The 15,199-nt window shown below is 43.7% G+C and overlaps 1 protein-coding gene across 8 annotated transcripts in view; it reads left to right on the top strand.

Annotated features, from left to right (window-relative positions):
• The first annotated feature begins 352 nt into the window (after positions 1-352).
• The window catches only part of fat3a (FAT atypical cadherin 3a), a 383,130-nt gene continuing 368,283 nt past the window's right edge, over positions 353-15,199 (top strand). For 7 of the 8 annotated variants that reach the window (XM_050055175.1, XM_050055199.1, XM_050055166.1 and 4 more), the window contains exon 1: positions 353-476. Coding sequence is in view for 6 of the 8 variants with exons in the window: in XM_050055199.1 (XP_049911156.1) it covers positions 469-476 (8 nt within the window). In the remaining 2 variants the exon portion in view is untranslated. The other variant, XM_050055183.1, reaches the window with a different exon arrangement.

The following is a 15,199-nucleotide window of genomic DNA, read 5'->3' as shown; positions in this document are numbered from 1 at the left end:
TTAAGACCATTTATTGTCGTTATTACGATTAGGTGGTTATTCACGGTCTTATTCTCTGTCCATTTGAATAGACAGAAAATTATACAATCAGGTAGGCCTAGTTACCCTAATCATTTCTGGTTAATGATTTGTGAGTGTATTCAAAGAAGAAATTCACGATTACAATATGTTTTGTGTTCGGAGAATAAATTGGGTTCTGAAGGGGTTAAGGCAGTCTATTTGAAAAAAGGCAGAGCGAGAAATAAAGATCTGCGGAGTCTCCGGTAGGCTGCGCTTTCCCTGTGCACTCATGCGCGCGACCCAGCTCCGTCGTGAGCGCGCGGCTGAAGCAGCAGCAGCAGCAAGCAGTTCTGAGAGAGCGCGGAGCGGTGCGGGCAGTCAGTCAGCAGTCCGTCAGTCTCGGAGCGGCACTGCTGGTTTGGATGGTACTCAGCAGGACGGACTTTTTCCATCAGGATATTCAACAGCATGGCCGGGTGAGTGTCGCGGGTAAAGCCGCAGTCCCAGCTGAAATACGGGAGCAAAGTTAGAGGTGTGCGGAGAAACGTGCGTTGTGAATGCGGGGGACGGGTTTCCACAGCCAGTGACGGTTTTCCTTTTTACATCTGCAAGACAGCGTGAGACGAGGTGGGTGACCCGAGCCGTGTAACATCTATAATAGGCCTGCTACCATTCGTGGTGTGCTGCAGCTGTGAGCTCCACGCAGCGCTAACTGAGCGCTGGCAAACAGTGTGGAGGGAAAATAAATGAGCGGTGACTGCTGATGAACAGCGGGCTGCGGAGCTCCAGCTTCAGCTGCATGGGACAACAGAGAGTCCGGTCCCTGCTGCAGCCATCCGGAGCTGTCATTGCTTTCTCCTTGCTTTACAACCTGCATTATTATGGTAGCCTATCCAATAGTTCTAGGAACGTTTAGTTTCATCCATGTCATCCATGTTAAATGGAGGCAGGTGCATCTCTGCGTTATCGATTACGCATTATACAGCAACTTCATTATCTGTTACTGATAAAAAGAAGCCACTTAAAGCATACCTTCCCTAGAAATTACCTCCATGACATCGTGAACTACAGTAGGCCTATGGCACAGGAATGCTCTGGGAGCTGAATGACGAAATTATAATTAGTGTGCCATTTCATCAGCTGGAAGCACTTAGGAAAAAATCATTGAATATCCTTTGTCACAGTGAGGGACTCCTTCAGGCTGAATGGCTGTGCAGGCATGTTAGAGTTCAGATGTGCATGTGTGTTGCCGCAGACAGTGATGGAAGCAACAACTGGGGCTGGTCTGAAGTTTCCCATGGGCATTCAGAGAAAGCAAGTGTGCATGTAGCCTACATAGTAAGGATGTGTGCGTGAGTGAAAAGGGAGGCTGCGTCACAAAGGTTACCAGCAGTCAGTGAGGGGCTGCTCTGTCAGGGTGGAGCTCCATTAACTGTCATTTTTACTGCCAGCTCTCTGCAAAAGCCATCAGGATGGAGGAAACAGTGATTTGAGATGAGACTGAAGGGGACATTTAGTCTATGGCCCCGCTGTGCGTACCTGTTTACCACATGCTCACACACCACAAGCACACACATACATGAGCGCATACATCTGCTGCTAAGTGTGTGTGAGTGCGTGGATACTTCCTCTTCTCACCTTTCTCAGTCAGGCAGGCAGCCAACCAACCAACCATACAGCTGTCTATTCACTTGCTGTGCCTGCCTGTGTTACACCTCCTCCCCCTCCTCCTCCTCACCTCTCTCCCCAACACCTCGTCCTCTCTCTCCTTCTCATCACCTCTTATCCCAACACTTCTTCATCACCTCCTTCTCTTTCACCTGTTTTGCACAGGCTGATTGGAAATGGCCTACAGTTAATGTGTATCACTGCAGCCAATAGCACTAGCCCTTTTTTTTTTTGTTGCAAAAATGGAAGATATTCCCTAACCTCCACTGGCTTTTTATTAGACAAATACCAAAGAAAATCGCAAACTAAGAAATATAATCATTTAGCTTGTGTTTTTCTATATGGTTAATTTATATTTATATCTCTTCTATCTCTCTCTATCTCTATCTCTTTATATTTAAGCGTCAGGGATGTAACTCTCTGAATACATGCTTTTGTTCCTGGAAATAATCTGGCTTTGACTTCACTGAGGCCATAAAATGTTGCTGTGAGCTTTTGCACCCAAATGACATAATATTGCTAAGGAAGGCAACCATGTCATGGCAGCTGTGTTGTTCAGGACTCAAGGAAGCACAGTGTCGAGTGGGAAGTTATTTGGATGAGCGATTCCTGAGAAAGTTGCAGGCAGCAATAGCAAAGGCCAAACACCCGTTCCAAACAGGCATGTTCTGAACAGGCACTGCAGTAGTAGTTTTATTGAATTGGTGGAACAAACACATATGTGAGATAAGAAGAGCTGAGGTGAAACTTAAACTTCAAGACAACCTCATTGAAAATCCAGCTGTGGAACATAACCATGTTAGATACTATATCAAATTGTAAATGTACAAAAACAACAACAACAATAAAATATTATTGTTACAGCAGCCTTCAATGCAAGCTAGTAGTACAGAAGCTAGCCTGGCGATGATGTGAGGACTTAGGCCCTTTATTATCAAGCTAGAAAAAGTTCCATCATAATGGTGTTCTTAAAGATGTTCACCATGGTACCCATATTTAGAGGGTTGATATGAGTTTCATTTCTTTGTGTCCACATAAATGATCAGGATGTATTGAGCCTAAAAAGTAAAAAAAAAAAACATTCAACTATAACAAGGTACAGCATATGTCTTACAGCTTCTATAAAGATTTTTACTGTTGTAATTTGTTTATATCAATTGTAGAAATATATATAAAGTTGTGTTATTAGGAGCTAATAGCACTGAAATGATATCTTAACCAACAAGCGACAGGTGCAGTAGCCATACAGGATCTCAAAAGCTGAGTTTTATGCTGTATTCAACCTCCACATCGTAAATATCAGCGGCCAAATGGAAAAAAAAATTAAGTGAGCCTCCTTGTTGAGCAGAGATATGGGCATTGTCTGACAGCGACACTTGTGCCATTTCCACTTCCTCTTGAAGGTGGGAATTTCATACCATTATGCTGCCTCTTGGTTCTGTATAAAAGGTACAATCATGGACTGGGGGAGTGAGCGGTCTCACCTTTAAGCCGGCATTGGAGGAAGTAACAGTGATGAAACAACGTCTGTATTAATGGGACAGCTGGCACAGCAGAACCATGGGCGGGACAGGTGTGATGTTTTGAGGATTTGTTATGTGTGTGACCCACCGGAGATTTAAAAAATAGCTGTTAGCAGTTAGCGGCTAACCCAAAGAAGTAGAACAGTGGCCGAAAATATCTGCAAATTAGGAAAACAATGAGATCCGGGAACTCCTCACTCTCTGAGCAGAGGACAAGATCAGCTGCTGTACAACAGAGATGGTAAATTATGTTTCTGTTTAGAAAGTGCTACTGACGCGTAAGTTTTATGTCACACTAAAGGCCAACCCTGTGGTATTACATGTCATGCCTGTCATGCCTCTTTAACTTCCGTGATGCTGGCATGCTGTCTAAAATCAAACACTGGAGCAGCATGATGTGCTGAAAATGTTTGGTCCTGTGTTAGGTTCTGTGTAAAAATACATACATAAAGAAGGGACTTAGTAGCGACTCTATAGCGCCATCTCTGTGTAAAAAGGGCTATTGTCACCCACCATCAACAACCAAGTAGCAGAATGGCTGTAACAGCTCTCCTACATAGGAGCTTTTGCTATTAGCTAATTCAGGTTATTTGTATGGGGTGACTACATGGCTAGCAGTGGGGCTAACTATCTTGGAATAACGTGGAAAAATGCTACCAGGTTTTTCTTTTCCTCTCTCTCTGTTGACTATGTATAAATTTGAATTACATTAGCATCTCTGTCCAACAATACACAACATGAAAGTAAGTTTTTTTTTTCTTCAAATGTGATTTATATTAACATTTTTTCAACCTCTTTTAATAAAGCTAGGCTTACCTAGGTTTCCCCATGTCTCTGGTCTTTGTAAAATATTCAAATTGTAGACACCATGTTTATTTGGCTGCACCATTTCATCAAAAATGTAAAGCATGTACATGCTTGTGTATGATTTTAATTTCACTTCTCCAAACTTCAGCCTGAAATGTCTGATATCTTTTGAAAGACCAGTGCTGGGCTGCATAACATGAAAACCTACTGTTGGATCTGGCAGGGCTGAAGAGATTTGCTCCTGTCAGTTTAACAGAACCTACTTTGATGTCTATTGTCAATTTAACTGATAGATGTTACGGCATGAGATTATGTGAGTCTTGTGACTTCACCCTCTTATAGTTGCATGTAGCCTATCTACAGTAGATTCTTGCTGCATCACTGCAGATAATGTGCATGAGATTTTGCAGGGGAGCTGCTGTATCACCGCTGCTTGCAGTGGCTGACCTCCCTGCTGAGCACACTGACCTCCACATGGAAGAGGAGAAGGGGGAGGGGGAGATGGAGGCCCTCCCTCCGTTCGTTTTTGTTCTCCCTCTCCCTGAGTGCCTTGCTCCACAGGCTGCTTGCTTGAAAATGGCATCGCTGCAATCCCTCCTCCGCCTCCACCCTCCCCCTCGCTTTTCCTTCATCTCTGGTCTCCTGAGGGCTTTGTGAGCGTCTGTTCGTGCCAAATGCCAGCACTGTGCAGCCCCCCCTTCTTTTCTCTCTGTATGAGAGAAAGAGGGAGAGGGAGAGAGTTGGGGAATTTCTTTGGTTCCCCCTCTTCATCCAGACTGGGGGGTTGGGTTAGTCCCTGCTGTTTGTGCAACTGGCTTGTGTGTGTGTGTGTGTGTGTGTGTGTGTGTGTGTGTTTGAATGGACCTGCTATTGTTGTCAGCGACTCCTGGAATGCTGTTGAAAGATGGTTGTGTCGGTCCAGATGCCCAGAAGTATTGTCTGTCTTTGCTGTTCTCATCTCTGTATCGTCCTGTTTTTTTGCTTGTGTTTGTGACAGCCTGGCCACACTGTCATCCTGCTCACCGCTCTTAGCACACTGTCTGCATGTGGTCAAAAAGCCAAACATCATGTTTTGCATCTGGAAAGTCCATAACCTAGATTTGGCCTTGTTCCTAAGACAATTTCAAGAAGCTGTGTCAGTTTACCATCAATAAATTGTGTCACTCTTCATAGTACACAGTGTGCCAGCAGTCTAGATTTAGAGAGAAATGTACTTTGTACAGCATGTCACAAAATGGGAAGAGGGCGTTAGTCTTCCCAGAGCTGTGGAATTGACACTAGTGCCCCACGAATATGGGATTTTTGAAACCGATATTGATTTTAGAGCAGAAAAATTCATTAATTGCAGATATGGTGGCTGATATAGTGAGTTTTTGAGCTGCAATGAAAATAGACCTTTTCTGTTTGGATTGTGCACTGATATAACCATGCAAAAGCATGGTAGCTTTCAATTAGAAAGCTACTTTCTTAAACAGACAACTTTATTAAAGAATATTTAACATTATCATACACTGGCAACCAATTCTAGAAATGAACAAGTTACTGGATTTGCTATATCCGTGGCTTGTCTTCACATCGCACTTACTGCTGACAACTACACCACTGTCTTTGGAGAAGTAGACCCACACCTTGTTAGCTGTTTGCTTTTGCTTTTCAGTCATCTGTAGGCAGGGTCCAAAACTAACACTCGCCACTCGCCAATTATGGGTTATTTTTTTTACCAGTGAAAAATGCATTTTTTGTTACTGGAGAACGATGCTGGTATCGGCTGGTTTCCTGGCAGAGTAATGTGTATTTCAGGCAGAGACGATCTTTGGTCACGTAAGTGCGTCACATGCATTTGCGACTAAAAATAGTTTTGTGCGAGCGAGCAAAGGAAATCATTCAGGAGCACGCTGTGCGAGTAGGCCACAGATTTCAACCAGCAGCAGAAACGAAAGGCGAATCCTGACGGTTGTGGGTTGAACGAGGATCACAGACAGACAGGAATACGTATTCCTGTCAAATACGGCAGCCATAGTGCTCCGCGGCGCAAGATAACGGTTTACCGGCGACGGAGAAGCCCGGCTCCAGGTCCAATAATTTCCTCTTCTTGGTGTCATGACTGCCCAAAAGTACCTGGACAGCTGAGCCGTGGCGGCACACAGGTNGACCTCTGTGGCAGCTGCAGGCCTGTAAAAACTCTGACCAATCCCTGCCATTCGGTGCAAATGGAAAGAACCAATCAGATGCCTTCATGTCTCGTCCTGCCCGAGCCCCCCTCCGTCCCTCCCTCCCTCCTCCCTACGTGCACTCATCATGTGTCACCGTTGCCGGAAATATTCAGCACACTCCTCAGCAGAAATACTGAGTTAGCAGGAGTTTGCTGCACGATGGCAGAGAAAATGCAGCCAAAAGTACCACTTCCAGCGTTATTTGTAATGGCTCGCCCCGCTAAACAGGCTGAGAAAAGAAAGTCGGAGGCAGAAAAGGCTGCGATGAAAAAGGCTTTGGATAAAGCAAGAGGACAAACCAGACATCAACATCCGTGCAGCTTTTGAACAGTGGAGACAACTGAGGGAGCTGAAGGGCCTGAAATGTGATGCAGAGGTTGCTGTCTTTCTGTTGGACAGGTAATTATTTGTTTGCTTCGGGGGGATTTGTTATTTTACTCGGCTCTCCTCTGCCCTGCTCACTGCAGGATGCGCGTTCAAGCTTGTGTGGAGCCGTGGCTTTGGACGGAGCACTGACGGGAGGGGGAGGAGGAGGCGGAGCTTAGAGGTGCCGCTTTCAAATCTTGCTAGCTCTCCAGCATTACCAACTATAGCTTTAAGTCAGTGATTCATGTAAAATTCCTCAATGAAAGATTCTTTTTGCACTGTAGTAAGAATACTACAGAATTTATTAACCCAAATATTACACTTAACTGTTGAAACAGTTATTCATATTTTAGCATACATTATTACTAATATTAATGCACACTATTAAAATATTGATTGAGAATCGCATACAAGACCCAAATGACGTGCTAAATAATACTGATAGCAAATTACAACACTTTAAAAGCAATTTTTATTTGGTTGGCTGGTAAAATATCTGCCTGGCTGATAAAAAATTTCACTTACCAGCCAGCCTGGCTGGTAAGTGAAAAAGTTAGTTTTGGACCCTGTCTGTAGGTGATAGAGGCAAGAACATTTTATTTAAAGTGGGCATTTTTAAGATGGGCATTTTTAAGATGTAGAAATAACAATTATTTTTGACCATCATATACCCAATTCGCAAAACGCGAGTGGGTCTGGACACGGAGTGTACATTTCCTCTATTCCCAAGGGGCGGTATCAACGGCTGTCACTCAAAGTGCCCCTTCACGCAATTGGAAAGACGGAAAACCAATCAGAGTTAACGAAACGTGTGAGGTAGGCTAGCACAATGCCACTGTAAACAGACCAGCAAGCAAGTGCAGCGTGCAGCGGAGATGAGCTGTGATGATGTCTGGGAAAGAGTGTTGCCGTCTTTGTGGATTTCCTCCTCACTGTGGACTCCGAGTTGCATGGCTGTGATTCCCAGTTTGGTCGCTTCCCTGACCTGCTCCTCCATGAGAGCAACAGGCGGAGAAACAACAATAGCCACTGGGTTTTCACTGAGTCCCATCGTTTTCCCAATCAACTGAGCCAGTTGGTAAATTAAACTTTTACCAAACCCCGTAGGAAGGACGAAGGACAAACACATCCTTTTTTTCAAGAAAAGCTTTCAGTGCAGCTGTTTGTTATGCTTTTAAAGAAAATATACATTCCATTTCGTTCAACACATTTACCATAGCAGTTTCAAAATCAGTAGCCATGTTGGTTGTTTACAAAATGCATTTACTCCGCTCCTTGTCCCTCCTATTCTGATGACGTGCCCACCCCAAAGTAATAAATGGTTGTGATTGGCCTGGTAAGCTTTAACCAATGCCAGAATGCGCCTTAATGATTGCATGGCCAGACTGATCTGCGGTGCGAAATAGAATATGAGCTCACGAGATTAGTAGGGATGCACCGAATATTCGGTAACCGAATATATTCGGCCGAATATTGCAAAAAAACACATATTCGGTGGAATAAGTTAAAAGCAAGGCCGAATAATAGCGGCGTGTTTTGATAACGCAATCAAACAGCGTGCCTTGACCGGTGGAGTAAAATGTCGGCAGTGTGGCGATCCGCCCATCACGGCACTCTGCATTTGTGACTAAAAATAGTTTTGAGCGAGCAAAATAGGCTTAAATCATTCAGCATGCTGTGCGAGCAGCCTACAGATTTCAACCAGCAGCAGAAGCGAAAGGCGAATCCCACCGGTTGTGGGTTGAACAGGGGTCACAGACACAGACAGTAAGTAATGCATTCCTGTCAATTACGGCGGCCATCGGCTTACCGGGCGACGGAGAAGTTGGCTCCAATCACATCCTCTTCTTGGCGTCATGACTGCCCAGAAGTACCTGAACAGCCGAGCCAGCCAAACACAGACCGTATGTGATGATGTATTTAATGATTTTAATGATTATGCATATGAAGGTTTTCAGATGCTAAAATTGTGGCCATGTTACAGCATTATCCCATACAACATTTTTGCTGTGTTTTTTTTTATTTTTTTTTAAGCCAGAAAAGTTACCTGCAAGCAGCAGTCTTCACACTCTCTTCTTTCCCACACCATGGCTCACCTGGAAATGAAGCTCTGAGTCCACCAGGTTCACATTAATTACTACATCGGTCCTCAAAAGGAGCCCCTTTTCTATGGCAGCACTCTAATCACCCAGCAGAATAAATTCACAGTAAGCTCTTTGTCATGTTAAATCATGTCCACTGCTATTCATTTACTGTGTCAGATTAGCTGACACAGTGCCAGGAGTCCCCTTTTTACATGCACATGCAAAGACAGAGAGATGAAGTTCTTGCCAGTGTGTGCAGAAAACATCAATTAAACATTTCTTTCCCTCAAGCCACAGTGACTGCTGACACAAGTCATTACTGGTGAATAATTGTACTTCTGCTAATATGAATGGAGAATCATTATTTAAGCAGGCATGTGTTTTGAGACTGCAAGGTAACCAGTTCTTCCACCCACCTGTGGTATTCCCATAGAAAGTAGAGGGCAGGTCCCACAGTAGCACTCCACCTGTCTGTATGTGTATGATGTGAGCAGGAGGTACAGCTCCTATTTCTGCTAGCTCGATATGCATGTGCATACAACAAGAAGGCAGTAAAGGGATCTTGTAAGTGGCCAGGAGGTGTGTCTAATTGTGCCGATAATCCAGCTCTAAGTCGTCAACGGGTATGCTTACACAGTGTGGTGAGAAGTGGGGTCATACTGTCAAGTGCCCATATCTTTTGACATTTATGTATTTTTTTTTGCCTTAACCCTCATTACTTTCTACACCACTTACCCTTATTTTTTATATCCTATGAGTTTCAACACAGTGTTGAAATCACTCCATTTGTTTGGCTCTTTCTCTCTTTTGTTTTGTAACCATTGCAGCAGCCTATTAAAGTTAATTTCTGGTAATGTTAGACACCTAGATAGAGTGCAGCATGTGGCAGTGCACACACAGTGGGGACGTCTTCAGTGCCCTTACATGCTCCTTTATGCCTGCCATGTGTCCCTGGCACTCAGCGCTGCCAGACCAGATGGGTATTGATCCCGTATGTGGTGGGTTAGTTTTGGCATGTGGTCCAGCCACTTGCAGAGCTGCAGGCCAGAGGTGTCAATCAGAAAATCTGCTGCCATTTGGGCAACATCAACAGGAGGAGAAATATGCAAACACATTTCTGTTGTGTCAGTTTTTGCTTTGACAGCAAAATATTGTTTTCTGTCTCTAGCAGCACACAAAACATGACTGTTTTGGTTACAGTGACTTTGACTGAAGAGTTTTTGTTAGGATGACTATTGACCTTTTTACGCAGAGATGGTGCTATAGGTTGGCTATGAGGTCCCTCCTTTATGCTGCCTTTGCATTTTTACACAGAACCAAACCACAGCGGCATCATGTTGCTCCAGTGTGTGATCTTAGACAGCATTACAGCATCGCTGAAGCAAAAGAGGCTTGACTGGTATGACATGTAACACCACAATGTCGACCTCTAGTGTGACATATAACATACGCGTCGTCAACACTTTCTAAACAATAACAATGGCATTAACATGGCAGTTACAATCATTTACCATCCCTGTTATATGGCAGCTGATCTTGTCCTCTGCTCAGAGGGTAAGGAGCTCCTGGCTCTCATTGTTTTCTCAATTTGTGGACATTTTCAGCTGCTGTTCTTCTTCTTTGAGTTAGCTGCTAACTGCTAACATCTACTTTTTAAATCTCCCACAGTGGGTCTCACACATAACACATTGTCAAAACGTCACACCTGTGGTGCCCATGGTCCCGTCCTGCTGCCTGTTCCATTTTTACTGACATCGTTTTATCTTTGTTACTACTTCCGATGCTGGTTTAAAGGCGAGACAACTCTGTCCCCCCCATTCTGCGATTCTACCTTTTTTACAGAACGGCAAGGTAGCATAATGGCATGAAATTCCCGCCCTGAAGATGCAGTGTAAAAGGGGCTTATGTCAGTCCAGTGCCAGATACAGTACCAAACGGACTGCAATTCTATTTCTACATTTGGTGCCTGTATAGGTCCACATGTCCACACTCAGACGTCTGTTTAGAGTAGTGTTGTCACGGTACCAAAATTGGGACCCATGGTACGATACCAGTGAAAGTATCACGGTTCTGAGTAGTATCATGATACCACAGCAAAAATTAAGCAGATGTGCCTTTTGCCATTTATAAAAAGATAAATCACTTTTCTATAATACATCAATGATATTTCAATGGAATAAATTACTTATTGACTTATTCATACTTCAAAAACAAACATGTAATTATAACTACTTGCATTAAAAATGAAGAGACCCACACCAGTCTTTTCTGTTAACCAGGGCTCTACACTAACCTTTTTCACTAGGAGCACATGTGCTCCTAACTGAAAAAATGTAGGAGCACAGAAAGAAATTTTAAATAACACATTTAATAGGAAAACAACAAAATACAAAGGCATTTGTGTGGTAAGGGCCTAGCACACACACACACACACACACACACACACACACACACACACACACACACACAGGGCTACATTGGGCCTACTGCTCTACTATTAGACACAAAGGATGTCTTTAGTCCACTGGATTTTGTAGTTGGGTTGCCTGGCACGCTTAGTTCATCGGATGAACTCAGCTAAATTTTAAAAGTCTAATTCATGATGAAGGGTCATGCATTTTCCACCAGTCACTTCGAAAAGCTCAAGGAAAAATATTTGTGGCTACAGGGGGGATAAAAATAAAATAAATAAATAAAATAAAAATCAACCAGCCACCCTCCTCTTTGTAGAGGAGGAGGGTGGCTGTGGCTATAAGTTAAGAACAGTCCCTAAAGTGCGGTGAGGTTTGTGGACCGTTACCTGCCACAAAGACAGAAATGTGAACGGCTCGTTTCTCCTCTGACACGTCACATACCTGTGTGCTGCTACGACTCAGCTGTCCAGGTACTTCTGGGCAGTCATGACACCAACAAAGAGGAAATTATTGGACCTGGAGCCGGGCTTCTCGGTCGCCGGTAAACCGTTATCTTGCGGTGGCCATAGTGCTCTGCCGTATTCCTGTCTGTGACCCTCTTTCAACCCACAACCGGCAGGATTTGCCTTTCGTTTCTGCTGCTGGTTGAAATCTGTACTTGCACAGCGTGCTCGTGAATGATTTCTTTTGCTCACACAAAACTATTTTTAGTTGCAAATGCAAGTAAACTGCTCGCACCGTAAAGCTCTGTTAAGTTATTACACTTTATTTAACACTTAAATACAGTGGAAAACAAATCACTGTAGCATATATAAACAAATCTAGCCTACAAGTAAAAAGAAATAAATAATAACTTGCACTGCTTAAAGATACTAAAGATACTCTGAATTTGTATCTGAATTCTCAGAGTTTTTATCCAGTTTAGCTCTTAAATCAGATAAAGTTATTATTGTAGGCGATTTTAACATTCATGTCGACGTTGATAATGACTCCCTGGCTACTGCGTTTATCTCATTATTAGACTCCATTGGCTTCAGTCAGGGTGTACATAAACCCACTCACTGTTTTAACCATACCCTCGATCTAGTTCTGACGTATGGAATTGAAATTGATAACCTAACAGTCTTTCCACAGAATCCCTCGCTATCGGATCATTATCTGATTACTTTTGATTTCTTTTTACTTGATTACACTCCACTCAGCAACAGTTACTATACTAGATGTTTATCAGATAGTGCTTTCGCAAAATTTGAGGAAATGATTCCTCCGTCGTTGAATTTAATACCATGTCCTTCAGTAACAGAGGTTTCCCGTACCGTGTACACGGGTTTCACCACTGGGTGATGCTATTGCATTATACCAGTAAAGCCCCAGTTATCCGAATACCAACCGAACGGGCCATTTAACCAACGGTTACAGGCCGCCACTCCGAAATATCACCATTCCAATGGTCCGCCATCCCGAATTCTGGTCTCTGAGTCCTGACAGTAAGCTATGGCAAGCCTGTAGAAGCCGTATTTCCGTGCATGTCAGCGATTTTCACCGGGGATGCACGCGAGTAATTCAGGCTGACATTACCTGTTTTTCAGCTAACTCCTCTGGTAGTTTCATTAAAAGGCATGGCATATAGGTCCACAGTAACTTATAATTATCATTACTGGGTCTTATAAGAGTGGGCTACAATGAGTACCGGGCCATCAAATCACAGCATCCGCGGTGAGAGGACACGGAATTGTGGGCGCTTTTACGCACGCGAGTCTAGGCGATCACGGATATTTGATGTGGGAAAGATGTAGCTAGATGTATTATCTGTTTTAGATACGTGGCTCGTCTGTCCGTGCACCACTTCACCACCAACCCGTGCGTAAACAATTCCATGTCCTCTCACTGCGGATGCTGTGATTTGATGGCCCGGTAGTCATTGTAGCCCACTGGCGAACGACCCCCTTAACGACCGCGCCATTTTAATAGAACAGAGCACGTAGGCTACTGACCTCAACAACCAGCATCACCCCCCTCCCCCCTCCCCCCTAAAAAAATCCCCCATTTTTCGTGTACTAATTTTTCATAACCGTTTATGATCTCAAACACGTGTAAACGTCGACATGGACTCACCCCTAATAGGAGACAGGCTACTCAGCCATTTTTTAAGTTGTTGTCTCCAGACTGATCTTGTGGACACAACTGATATTTTGGTGTGTCTACATGACGGAACAGAAGTGCATATTCAATCAATATGGACAGAGAGGTCCAATGCTACATGCGATGTGATAGTTGGACACTTGTTTGCTGGTGGGAGTCATGGTGCATGGTGTCCATGTGTCCACTCAGGAGCGGCTGCTGAGTCAAGTGTGATTTGATCTAGTGGTAAAATTCAGTTTACCATTCCTGTCTGGTGTTTGACTTAACATCAAACCGTTGTGAACATTTTTACACTGGCCCGACCCTAATATGTTGCCCAGACTGACTCCAAACGTGGTCTGAGCGATCAGATCTCAAGACACATTGAGGACATATTGGGTGCATTCATAATTAAATCTGTCCACTTGTGATCTGATCACCCAAGGTTCATGTTTATACCAGGTGTGAACAGGGCCTATAAGAACCTTCAACTAAAAATCTCACCTTTACAATATAGCATTAAAACATAATGATATGGGAAGACTGCAGTGAATTCTACTGAGCATTCAAATTTAAAGATTCTTCAACCTGTTATGTAGTTCCATACTCATGGAAAGCTTGTAACACTATGTTCATATAATGAACACTGCAGTGTGGGAATCTAGGCCTGACCAAGCCTGTTATACTATTCGCAGTCAGACATCAACAAATCAGAGAGCACTATAAGGCTCACCAAAGCTCAGCTGCATTTTTTTCTTGTGTTAAAAAAACCTTTCCTATTATTTGAGAGAAATCTATTCCTGTAATAAGTTAGGCTCCTCAGTGGTGTACTGTACTCTTAAATTATGCTGAAAGGCCCGTGAAATGGAAAAGTCCAGAAGAAACAGCTGCGTCTCAGTGGAGTAAGTCTCTCTGTAGCATCATTTACCGGCTAGGAGAGACTCTCATCACCCACTCATTGAGATGCACAAAAACAGAGAATGACACCTGTTGAGAAAAAATACAGACAGGTCTTCATATTTCTGCCTTCAGAAAAAGGTTGAATTTTGCTGCAGAGCTGTGGAGAGCAGGCAGAGCTGCTGCTGACTTCAACAAATAGACTGTGTGGCACTGTTGGTTGGCTTGGTGATACAGTGTGGGCCAAACTACTTTTGACTTTGCCTCTTTGTCTTCTGAGCAGAACTGCTTGTCAGCACCAACCTCTCAATCAATTTCTGGTTTGTTGCTGAAGGTGTTCACCAATTGGCAGGCCCCTGCAGTGGCCGGATCCCATCCTGTTTTTGATGGATGTTATTGTTCAAAGCGAGAGATGTTTTTGGCAGGAAATGGAAAAATTTTGTGTTTAAAGCGGAGCGTGGTGGCATTTTGAAAATCAATAGCTCATTAGGGGGAACGCTTGATGAGCTTTGGTGTTGAAGGTAAATTCAGCCATGAACTGAGATATAAACTCTGTTGCTGCCTTTTTCTTTCACGTCTCAACAAAATCAGAAAAAAAAGACAAACAATTACTATGATTGTTGGAGCGTGTTTTCTCTTCACTCAACCACAGCTATCCACAGATGTCAGTTTATTGCGCGATGGAGAGGGGGGGTTCACTGATTGTAATGTTTGCAATAAGTCATACATCATACTTCTCTGGTTTTTCTGAGGGAAGTGTTTGAGAGATAGACAAAAGTGGGTGAGTTAGTGTCTGAATGTGTAATTGGTTTAGTGTTTTGATTATTCATTCGGGTTCGTGCTTTCTGGCCCTTAGAAATTGATGAGCTCTGGTAGCTTAATTCAGGGTTTGAACCCCTTAGATTGTAATTTTTAGACACAACAAGACAAACCTTAAAATCAATGGGCTCTAGTTTCGCAGACCGGGCGAGGCGGGGGCGCAGTGCACCTGCGCTTCGCCAACTGGGTGTGGCCAGGCAGATTTTGCAAGTTTGGTACACCGTGCGCCTGGTGCAGCTACTCCTCTTTCCCACCTCCGTCCCTCCTACCTGCGCAAGTCGGAAAGA

The sequence above is a fragment of the Epinephelus moara genome, chromosome 2, assembly GCF_006386435.1.
Source record: "Epinephelus moara isolate mb chromosome 2, YSFRI_EMoa_1.0, whole genome shotgun sequence".
In the NCBI taxonomy this organism is placed as follows: Eukaryota; Metazoa; Chordata; class Actinopteri; order Perciformes; family Serranidae; genus Epinephelus; species Epinephelus moara.
Note: the sequence above shows the minus strand (reverse complement) of the source record. Positions and strands in the feature narration are given on the sequence as shown.